The 12786-nt window shown below is 36.7% G+C and overlaps 1 protein-coding gene across 6 annotated transcripts in view; it reads left to right on the forward strand.

Moving 5' to 3' along the window:
* The window catches only part of LOC136039900 (putative inorganic phosphate cotransporter), a 148300-nt gene that overhangs the window by 49151 nt on the left and 86363 nt on the right, over positions 1-12786 (forward strand). For all 6 annotated transcript variants that reach the window (XM_065723887.1, XM_065723885.1, XM_065723884.1 and 3 more), the window contains exon 5: positions 4776-4999. In XM_065723887.1, the coding sequence (XP_065579959.1) occupies positions 4776-4999 (224 nt within the window). The remainder of the gene's footprint in view (positions 1-4775; positions 5000-12786) is intronic.

Genomic DNA, 12786 nt, shown 5'->3' on the forward strand with positions numbered 1-12786 from the left:
TCTTGGCTTGTAGAATTATCTTTGTATTCTTCCAAACTTTTTTCTCGGTGAGAAAACACCAAGGGCATTAGCTATTCTAATTTTAACATCTTCTCTGTAACCAACATTATCACTAATAATACTGTCCAGGTAATTGAGGCTACACATTTGATCAATCTTCTCGTCACCCATCATCATCCCTTCACGAAGAAGAAAAGTTATTCTTAGAGGAGGAAAAACGAGGATATTTACTGCCAGTAAAAAAAAGTGCATATATTTCGACCGATACTTTCGCTTAACGGGCCTTAATACAGTAATAGAACGGGATTTTATCGGATACTATTGATTTTTATTATAATTTCTCTTTCACCGTTATCATAAAAGGGTCTTCTTTTATTTTAGTGGTTGTTTTTATGGTTTGTTTTATTTGCTTAATTTTTTTTACTGTTAGTTTTATTTTTCTGTTTTTTGCACTGAAATTTGGACTTATTTTTTCACTGGCTGAAAATATCATTTTTCTTTACGAATATCTTTTTCTCATCTTGTCATGCTTAGCCAGTGACATCTCAGAAATTATTATTCACCTCTTCACCTTCGTTTATTCCTAGTCTAAGTGACTTTTTCTTCTTAACATTTATTTCCAAACCTATCCTTGCGCCCTGAACTTTCAAAACATAAAATAGTCCTTTGAGGAAAAACATCGTATTCCAAAGTCCTTGAAAATCCATTAAAAAGCTCAAAAGATGATAATAAGTTGTGTCAAAACTTAGCATCAGCACTGTTTTCTACTTTCTAAAAAAGAACCAAAAAGCATCACAGTCGAGATAAAATACAATGCCTATTTTTGTTTTTTTGACAAATAGAAGAATAAAAATTCTAAAAAGAGAGCGATTTTCTCTTACTTTTTATATATCAAACTTGAGCAATTATGATCAAAATTCATTACATCCTTAAACACTTTCTTCACCAAAATTATTTACCCATTGATCTGTTCCCTGTCATAGTATTTGGTGACGAACTACTTCACATAGTTTCAAACTGACTGATATGATTTTTAAATCTTTAAAAACGTTTCGTTCTTTGATTATTCTAAACCGCATCATGTTTCAACAAAATAGATTTATATATGTGTGTATCGAAAGAATATCAGACATTGCTCTCTGTAGGTCTTCTCAGTTTCTCGTTACCAAAACGATAAATTGGAGAAATTGGGCACTTGAGGATCTAGGCACTGTTTTCCTGCATTAATTTAAACATAATTCCACAGAAGAAGTTTTTTGAACAAAAATAAAGGACTGTATTGAAACTGAGATGAGTGGAAATAAAGTCAGTTAGTAATTCAATGGCAAAACGAGTATGAATTCCTGTCAATATATAAGTGCAATACAACGCGAGCAGAAATTACATTAAATAATCAAGCTATCAGTTGAGCTGAAAACAAACAGAAATTACAACAAACTTGTGTAGGACCAACGTCCTCCACGCCTTGTAAAAAAAAGTCACTTTGCTTTGTTGAGAACAATTCGCATTTTGAGTATAAATAAATTCAGCAACTTAAAAAATTCATATTTCGAATAAATATGACTTTCTAAATTCGATTTTATTTACTGAGAACGACATTATGTAACAAATTATGTAACAAAAATTTTCCTTTTGTTTATAGAATTAAAAATAGAAATATTAATTGTAGGGAAGTAAAATCTTGAATTCCTGATTTTTCAGCTATTAGTAGCATTACATATCAAATATTCAGTTTAATAATGTAAGTTCTTTCCAAGAACCGTCCAAGATAAATAAAGTATTTAATAAAATGCAAATAATGCAATAGGCTTTAGGCTTTTACAGTTAGGAGGGGGATGGTATTAATTGCTGAAAGCTCATCAGTTAAAGATTTTATTTTACTGTAATTTTCATTGTATTTTTAAATGTTGTAACTAGTACAAAAGAAAATATTCGTAACATAATTTGTTTTCAGTAAAGCACGAATGACGCAATAAGCATTGTACTTTTCCGTTAGGGGAGGGGACAGTTGCCAAAATCTTGTGTGTTGCAGTTTTGTTCGTTTTAAGTTTGATTTGAATTTTCAATTTAAGTTTTACTCGTTTCAAGATTTATTTATTCATTTATGTTAACATCCATTGTATGTTTGTTTATTATGATTGTTTGTTTAATTTCTGTTCGCTTTGGGTTTTCTTTACTCTTTAAAATTAAAATCTGATTGTTTTGAGTTTGAATTTTTAGGGGAATTTATTTCTGCTCGTCTTCAATTTAATGTGGCTCTTTACTTTTCTTTGAAAAACTTCTTAGGAAAACTTTTTTAACTAATGTCTTGGAAGAAGTAGTATTCAGTGAAGAAGCCAAGTTTGACTCTGCCTACATCATATTGTTTTTATTATGTTAGAAGACGGAAAGATGATATCCAACAAAATTGAGGGTTCAAATGAAGTTTGGGAAACGGGGGTATCAAAGGCTTGGGGAATACAACTATAGAGATCCATAGGATAAGCCAGACGGTCGATTGATAAAAGTAACTTCAAATTCATTTCTACAAATCACTAATACAGAACTCAAAGTTATGATGAAACTGTTCTTAGATCTACTATGCATTAATTTTGACTTCATCAACAGTTGGAACCGGCTCAGCAACAACCCGAGACGGATGGACCCAAATGAGGGGGTAGTTTTTTGGGAAAAGTTTTTTCCCTGCTAGAGTTTGTTATTGCATATTTTTTTAAATATGGAGGTACAACGCAACTCTCCTGCACTCAAGCGCTACCAACTTAGCTTTTTTTAGTTGAACAGCGTATGGAACCTTGCCTTTTTCGAAAATTGTTTGCACGACTCCTGTTTTGTATGGATTCGATTTTATCTGATATTTCGTAGGAGATACCAGGGTATCAAACTGGACAAACATACTGAAAATGAGGGCGGATAGAGGAAGTACAAACCCTTAAAGAACGGGAGGGGTGTGTCAAGTTTATTCAGGAGCTTAAAGAGGGAGATAGGACGTTACCTTTATGGATGATATTCTTTATCGTGGATGTTCCACGTTGAAATAGAAGGTGTTGTAACGCCAAGTAATACGAAGGAGGACTCAGAAATTTTAGGAGGTATAGGATTAAGATTATCAGAGACATAACGAAAAACTTCCCCTATTGCTAAATGCCAGGTCAATTGTGAACTCGTTGATAGAATTAATCTCGTACAACTATTCCGTTTTCTGAACCTGAGGAACAAGGAGCTGGAATTTCAACTATTTCTCTTCAAATATGAGGAAAAAAAGATTATTGAGAAAACAACTGAGACTGCTTTCATTATTGAAAAGCAAATTGTAAAATGTTTGTGTGGAAAGCATTTCAGAAGGTAACGACACTAGGCGAGGGAAGAAGTATTAAGGAAGATGAATTTAGTGAAAACTGTTCTTAGGTTTACTGATAACTGGAGTTTGAGGTGATCAGCTGAAAGCAATAGCATGCAAAAATGCTTTTTGTGGCTTGGGAGAAATATGGTAAAAAGAGGTTGTAAGCCGGTAAAATATAAGAGGATTGCAACCCTCCCTCCATTCTCAATGATTAAAGGCATGGGATGCTCTTGGCTGCGGTGTCCTAATCTTTAGTTTAACAGCTAGTACTACTATTACTAGCAACTCACTGAAGCACTAAGCCACCTGGAGTCAACACAGCTACAAATGCTCCTCGTCCAACCCCATCTATTCAATGTCTCCCTGTTTACATCCTCCCAAGAAGTTCCAATTTCCCTAAAATCTGTCCTAATGACATCCTCCTTTCCCAACAGGGGACAACCTGCTGTTCGTTTGACCCTAGACGATTGGACGAAAAGGACAATCTTTGATAATCTGTCATCCTTCATCCACAGAATGTACCCTTGCCATTTTAGCCTTTCTCTCATTATAGCCCTAGAAAGTAGGATTAAACAACACTTTTCGATCAGCCTACTGTTTGAGATACAGTCAGTAAGTCCAGTACCCCAAACAATCTATAGGTGATTTCTCTTGAAAATATCTAGCAAATATTACTCTGTTTTTCCGAACCCCCGTGCTTCAGAACCATACTTCACCACTATCATCAATATAGCTTCCAATATTCTAATCAGTTTACAGACTCGCAAACTTATTCTTTCGACTTATTCTACAGATTTATTTTTCCAAACTTTTTTTCAACTGTGGAAAAACATCCTGGGTCTTAGCTATTCTACTTTAACATCTTCGCAGAACCCACTGTCTTTACTAATAATATTGCCAAACTAAGTGAAACTTCGCATTTGATCGATCTTCTTGTTACTCAACATAATCTTTTCGTCTTAAATTATTTCTAGCCTTAGCGATTTAGCCTTCTTAACATTAATCTTCAAACCCTTTCTCCCACTCTGTACACGAAAAACCTCCAAAAGTTCATTCCTTTTGCTAACATCTTCGTCTAGGATGCCAATTTACTTCTCCAATGCTTTTGCTGCGTTCCTCTAGACATTGTCCACCAAAACGATCCATATAAACGGGATAGAACACAACACTCCTTATCTCCATTTAAAATAAATGGTTTAATATAAAACCAGCTACTAACCCCATTTCCGACCTTATCTGCAGCAATGTTATTTTCGTACATTGCACTGGTCACTTTAATATATTTCTCTGGTAAACAGTATAAGGATAAGGCCTTTGCTGAAGCTTTTCTATCAGCCGAATCAAACGGTGCCCCATAATCTATAAAACTGGGGGCTGAAGAAGTACTTAAGAATTTCTATGAAAATAACCCCTAAATAATATAAAACTATTCTAGGAATGCAATTTGGAACAGTGGTGGCTTTGCCTCTTTCTGGATTACTCTGCGAAGTAAATATTGACAATGGATGGCCTCTTGTGTTTTACATTTTCGGACTTAGTGGGCTCATTTGGTTTGGATTTTGGCACACAAAGATTACTGACTCACCTGAAAATCACCCGGCTATAAGTAATGATGAAAAGGAATATATATTAGATCATCTTGGTATGCAGAAAAGAACGGTAACTGTTTTTGCTTTAATTTGACAGTTTTTCCAAAGGGTTTGCACGGATTGTGTCACGCACTGGTTTGCCGGGGTCTAGTGGTTTATCAGTACCATCTTTCTTCCTGGGATATATTTAGTAATGTTATAGTTTGAATTTTACTTGGGCCTATTTGAAGCTATTCTGAAAAAAATTTGTCCTCGAAAGTACTATACTGAAAAGGAACACAAATTCAAAAGTTATTTTTGAAGCTACTGCAAAGGTGAAAGTAAAATCTTGACACCGTAAAATTATAAAGGCTATAAATGCTGTTTGCAAATCAGCAAAATGAACACGTGATTTAAATGTTTATATATATATATATATATATATATATATATATATATATATATATATATATATATATATATATATATTAGACCTGCTTTTAGAGAATAATTATGTAATTAACAAAATAAACGCTTAATAGGTAATGATAAGGAAGTAACTCATGGCCATTTGTCTTCGCAACAGGTATTCATGGTAGCGACCGATTTTGTGCCTAGTGTTGATGTAAAATTTTCAGCAGAGAAGGGCTAAAATCATATAGTTCCCCCCCCCTTCCTCAAAAATTGTTAACTTGCCCCTGCCTCAGCCCCCTGCTTCACAAGCCGAAGTTTAACTCGAATAATACGATGCTCTGAGAATGAATCATTTAGTTATATTTGCTTTAAACAATAGCATTTTCAGTTCAAATGTTTGTTTAATGGCAATTTGATAGATAAAACGCTTACCATTATAAATCGACTAATTTTTTTTTCCAATCTCAAATAAAACTACATCTATTAACGACTGCTCAGAGCACCAAGCCACCTGAAGTCTTTAACTGAAACTGAAGTTGTGACATCAAGAATAAGTTCATGGTATCTGCACTTGCTGGGGTTCGGTGGCGAAGTCCCCTGGCTCCTAGCACTATATATATATTCTTGATGTCATGACGTCCAAATGGACCTTAAATTAGAAGTAGTATCTTTGTAAAATTATGTTTTTTTAATTGGACCTTTAACTTTTGCCTCGGCTTGTCTTTTGTCATTATGAAAGACATATTACTCAACCTTTGTTTCTTTTAATTGCTAAGATGGCGGGACAAAAACTTCTTCTTTTGCCTCCAATTGTCTTTTGGCATTATGAAAGACATATCACCGAGCCATTGTTTCTTTTAATTGTTCAGGTGGTAGGACAAAAACATCTCTTTCTTCCAACGGCTTATCTAGTCCAGGTTTTTGAGTTTCAAAAGTATGGTAGGCATTGATGACCTTATCCGTGTCAAAATCTCATACCCAATCATCATCGCTATCATTTCGTATTTTGATACGTTTTGAATCTCGCTGATCAGGTTGATTTTCATTGACTCGCTAACATGCTCGTTGTCGTATGTCTTCTAATCGCGTGTGTCTTTGCTGTTTATTTTCAATTTTGAATTGCTCATATGCTCGATGTCCCATGTCTGTTAACCGCATGTGTCTTTGCTCTTCATTTTCATTTTTGATTCGCGCACTTGCTCGATGTCGCATCTGTTCTAACCGCGCGCGTCTGCTCTTCATTTTCATTTTGGACACGCTATAATTGTCGTTTTCGCATATCTTCTAACCCTCCGTTTCTTTCCTCTTTATTTTCATCTTTGAGACGTTTCTCTGATTTTGATTATCTCAGACAATTTAGGAATAGCCTTTGCTTTAGCTGCCCGTATTGGTGTTGTTGCAATTGATGGTCAAGGCTATCGATTTTCACATCTTATCGTGTTTGATAGTTCAGGTGTTGCTTCCAAAGAATCATCATTTGTAGTAACTGCAACTGCAAATTTTCGGTTTTGGGCCTTCCAACAGACATTATATTATATAAATAACTGATTCGTTGGAAACTAAACTATCTTATTTATTCTATGCAAGACATCGTATAAGAAAATGCTTATGTGATGTCATTTATGATGTATTAAGAAATGCTTATATGATGTGCTAACATAGTAAACGACGTCATTTGCAAAAACCAAAAATTAAGGATCTTAACGAATTTTCTCAAATTTTTGACCCTATAGATCGTTTTTTTTTTTTTTATGGGAGACTATCTCAAGATAGCAGTTTTCTATGTAAGTTTTCTATAACGTATATATGGATTATTCTTTGCGGTTGACTGTGTATGGCTATGCTGTTTGACATGTGTAATTGGATGGATGAGTAAGGCTAAGGCCTCGTTCTGGTACTGATCTATTTAAATTACTAAGTAGGAAAACAGTCTTCTTTTCTCCTTTTGTTTTTCTTTCTTTGTGTTTCATGGTGTGGATTTGTTTCTGTGTTTATGTTGTTCCACTGGAGGTTTCTTTCTAATGCCAAAAGAAAATGTGCCGAGGAATCACAAGAGCAACGCGAAAATTATCGCCTGGCATTCAGATACAGCCCAGTCGATGATTATAGCTTGAGTAGATGTGTTCAAATCGGGACTATGTCTAAAATTTGTCCCTATGGCAAGGACTTGAAATTTAATGGTGAAACAATGGGAATGTGTTGCGCCTCAGGAAAAGTTAAACTTCCTCAACTGGCTGCACCACCAGAGCCATTGAAGACTTTATGACGTTACAGACCGGGACACAAGGAATATAAATGACGACCTGGACACTCAAAGAGAAATTACAGACCGGGACACCGGGACACAGGGAATATAAATGACAACCGGGACACAACTACAACGGGGACGCCGGAAGGGCACAGGGGGGATATATAAATGACGACGGGGACACAGGGAATATTTGATTAGCAATCACCATCAACAAAGCTCTATCTATATTCAAAGCTATATATCTATCTATATTCCCAGGTGGGACACAGGGACACAACTACAATGGCGCGTAACTAATATAGCGCGTAACGACTTACACGCGCGGGGGGCTTGGGGGGCGCGAAGCGCCCCCACCATCTCGGTCTTGGTGTGGCGCGAGGCGCTACACAAACAGCTAGTATATATATCTATATATATATATATATATATATATATATATATATATATATATATAAATAAGTTGTCTGTGTGTGTGTGTGTCTGTCGAGTGACGTCATGTTTGTGTGTCGACTGACGTCATGTTTTCGACTGACGAAATTACAGACCGGGACATCGGGACACAAATGACGACCGGGACACCGGTTCATCTATCTATCTATATATATAAAAATAAGTTGTCTGTGTGTGTGTGGGTCTGTCGGGTGACGTCATGTTTGTGTGTTAACTGACGTCATAAAGTTAGTTGTCGTCATTTTTGTTATGACGGTGACGTCATTAAAGGTATTTAAGACATGCGTTCACGGAGAAATCTATTAATGTTTAACTGTAAAATGACTGATGAACTTACAATGGCAACAGCCGAGGAAGATGCTCAAAGAGTCTATGCCACAAAACTTGCTGCTGATAGAGAAAGTAAGAAAAGAAAGCGTGCCGAGGAATCAAAAAGAAGGTGTGCCGAGGAACTACCAGAGCAACATGAAACCAGACTTGCAGCTAAAAGAGAAAGTGAAAAAAGAAGGCATGCCAAGGAACTACCAGAGCAACATGAAACCAGACTTGCTGCTAAAAGAGAAAGTGAAAAAAGAAGGCGTGCCGAGGAATCACAAGAACAGCTAGAAATCCGGCTTGCTGCTGATAGAGAAAGTAAGAAAAGAAAGCGTGCGGAGGAATCAGAGCAACCTGAAAGTTATCGCCTGGCATTCAGGTACAGCCCAGTCGATGATTATAGCTTGAGTAGATGTGTTAGATGTGTTCAAACCGGGACTATGTCTAAAATTTGTCCCTATTGCAAGGCCTTGAAATTCAATGGTGAAACAATGGGAATGTGTTGCGCCTCAGGAAAAGTTAAACTTCCTCTATTGGCTGCACCACCAGAGCCATTGAAGACTTTCCTTACTGGAACTACGTCAGAATCTAAGCGTTTTTTATCACAAATCAGAAAATATAACTCATGTTTCCAAATGACGTCGTTTGGAGCCCAAATCGAAAATCCAGATTAATTTATGTCTACTTTCAAAGTAAAAGGGCAAATTTATCATAGAGGCGGGTCCCTTCTACCATTCTCAGGCGATAATCATAAATTTTTACAATTGTACTTCATCAGTGATAGAAATTCTGAATTGAATGCACGTTGCGAAATTTCTCCAACGTTGAAAGGACAATCGTTTCCCAATTGCAACATCTTTTCCACGAAAATAATAATTTAGTGTGTCTGTTCAAAACAGCCATCGATTTGATGCCTACTGATACGCATAAAATTGTTATTTCCGCTGACAAAACGCCTCCTGGCCAACATGTGTGTAGATACAATGCTCCAACTATCGACGAAGTGGCAATCGTTATGGTCGGTGGTCAGTTTTTACCTCGAGATATTATTCTTCATAAGCGAAACGCTCAGTTGTTAAGAATTGCTGAAACTCATCGATGCTACGATGCCCTTCAATATCCTATCATTTTTTGGGATGGAGCCGACGGCTATCACTTTAATATTAAATTGATGAATCCAGCCACTAACAAAGAAATGAATAAGAAATGCAGTGCAATGCATTATTATTCCTATAGACTAATGATTCGGCAGGATGAAGAAAATTACATTTTAAAATGCCGTCAATTGTTTCACCAATACGTCGTTGATATGTATGCTAAAATTGAATCAGAAAGTTTGCTATATATCCGCCTGAATCAGACCAAGCTCCGCTCTGAACAATACATTCATTTGCGAGATGCAGTTGTAAATGACGGTAATACCACAAACGTTGGAAGATTAACAATTTTACCTTCGTCATATGCTGGCAGTCCCCGTCATATGCATGAATATGCTCAAGATGCTATTGCGTATGTTCGTCTCTATGGTCGTCCAGATTTATTTATTACATTTACATGTAATCAATCTTGGGACGAGATACTGCAGCTTTTACTTCAAGGACAATCGGCGGTTCATAGACATGACATTACGACCCATGTCTTCTGGCAAAAGTTGAAATCACTGATAAACTACATAGTAAAACTTGAAGTGTTTGGGTCAGTGCGATGCTGGATGTACTCAGTGGAATGGCAAAAACGAGGTTTGCCACACGCACATATACTAATCTGGCTACATAAAAAAATTACTTCGAACGAAATTGATGATGTTATTTCCGCTGAAATACCTGATGAAAATGTCGATAAGGGGTTACATGATATTATTGTAAAAAATATGATACATGGACCTTGCGCTGCACTGAGCGAAAATTCACCATGCATGGCCAAAGGAAGGTGCACAAAGCAATATCCTCGACTTTTAGTATCCAACACAATTACTGGCAATGATGGTTACCCACAATATAGAAGAAGATCTACTGAAGATGGCGGTAAAACAGCAATAATAAAGAAGCGTAACGGTACCACCATCGAAGTAGATAACCAGTGGGTTGTTCCATATTCCCCATATTCCATATTCCCATATTATTATCAAAAACATTTAATGCACACATAAACGTTGAATACTGTAACTCCGTAAAGGCAATCAAATACATATGTAAATACGTCAACAAAGGCAGTGACATGGCAGTTTTTGGCTTGCAGCCCGAAATCAAAGATACTGACGAAATCGTACAATATCAGGCTGGAAGATACATAAGCAGTAATGAAGCTGTTTGGCAAATTCTTTCATTTCCGATACATGAACGTAGTCCAGCTGTTGTTCACTTAGCGGTACATTTACAGAATGGTCAACGTGTTTATTTCTCGGAAACCAACGTGCAACAAAGAGCCCTGAATCCACCGGATACAAAGTTAACCGCTTTCTTTTCGCTTTGCAAAAATGATTCTTTTGCAAAAATAACTGCTGTATACTGAAGTGCCTTCGTATTACACGTGGAATACTAAAAATAAAGTATTTGAACGTCGAAAACAGGGTAAGTCAGTCGACGGCCAACCTACCATCTTCAAAGATACCACGATAGGAAGACTCTACACCGTTCACCTCAATCAACATGAATGCTTCTTTCTACGCCTGCTTTTGGTGAATGTACCCGGTCCGACATCCTTTGAGTATTTGAGAACTGTAAACGGTACTATACATGACACTTACCGTAGTGCATGCCAAGCTCTGAATTTATTGGAGAATGACCAACACTGGGATAACTGCATCAATGACGCGTGCGAAACGTCAACTCCAAGTCAAATTCGTGCATTGTTTGGCATCATTTTAACAACTTGATCTCCATCAGCTCCTACAGAGTTAGGGGAAAAATATAAGTCAAAAATGTCCGAAGATATACTCCATCGAAAACAGTTAGAGACGTCAGATATGACTTTTGATTTTACATCAGAAATTTATAACTACACTTTAGTTATTATAGAAGATTTGTGCGTATGTATGGCAAACAAACCTCTTCAGGATTTGGGAATACCTTCACCTAACCGTATCGCTGCTGTTTCGACATGTGTAGAAGTTGATCGTGAACAAAGTTACATTACGAGTAATCTATTGTCGCATGTACAAAATAACATTTCCAAGTTAACGTCGGAACAAAAAGACATTTATGATACGATAATGCATTGTGTCGATAACAACATTGGAGAAATTTTCTTTTTGGATGCGCCAGGAGGTACTGGTAAAACGTTTGTGATAAAACTGATTCTGGTATCATTTCGATCAAAAAATGATATAGCGTTGGCAATTGCGTCGTCCAGAATAGCCGCAACATTGCTGCCTGGTGGAAAAACTGCTCATTCCGCTTTGAAATTGCCTCTGAATTTGCATTCTACAGAAACTCCCACGTGCAATATTTCCAAATCATCTGGGATGGGTAAAGTATTGCAGCAATGCAAACTTATTATTTGGGATGAGTGCACAATGGCACACAAAAAATCGCTCGAGGCTCTGGATCAATGCTTGAAAGATTTGCGAGGGAAGTCGAAACCCTTTGGCAGCACATTAATATTGCTTGCGGGAGATTTCAGGCAAACATTACCTATAAAACCTAGATCAACCCCTGCAGACGAAATGAATGCTTGCCTGAAAAATTCTAATTTATGGGCACACGTAAAAACATTAAAATTAACTACAAATATGCGTGTCCGATTGCAAAATGATGACTCTGGTCAAACATTTTCAGATCAATTGCTGGCAATTGGAAACGAAAGCTCCCAGTAGACTCAATTTCAGGACGTATACAACTACCTGCTGATTTCTGTAATTTAGTCACGTCCAAAAATGAATTGATTGAAAAAGTATTTCCGAATATTCTAAACAATTATAAAAATAATAAATGGTTTTGACCAAGATTCGAGACCAGGCAGTCCTTTACAAGTCAGTCGACACAGTTTTGGAACCAAATGAAGCGGTTAAATATCCATCTGAATTTTTAAATTCCGTGGATCTTTCAGGGTTTCCACCACACGTGCTACAACTAAAAATAGGCGTACCAATAATACTTTTAAGAAATATCAACCCACCAAAGCTTTGCAATGGCACGCGACTTGCCGTAAAAAAAACAATGGAAAACCTAATAGAGGCCACAATCTTGACAGGGCCTTTTGAGGGTGAGGCTGTTCTTATTCCTCGCATTCCCATGATTCCAACGGATCTGCCTTTTCAATTTAAAAGATTGCAATTCCCAATTCGATTAGCATTTGCAATCACCATTAACAAAGCTCAAGGTCAATCATTAGAAAAATGTGGTATAGATCTTAATACTGATTTTTTTTCCCATGGACAATTGTACGTTGCATGTTCGAGGGTCGGTAAACCTGACAATCTATTTATATGCAGTGACAATTGGACAGCG

This window comes from Artemia franciscana, chromosome 20, assembly GCF_032884065.1.
Source record: "Artemia franciscana chromosome 20, ASM3288406v1, whole genome shotgun sequence".
Lineage (NCBI taxonomy): Eukaryota > Metazoa > Arthropoda > Branchiopoda > Anostraca > Artemiidae > Artemia > Artemia franciscana.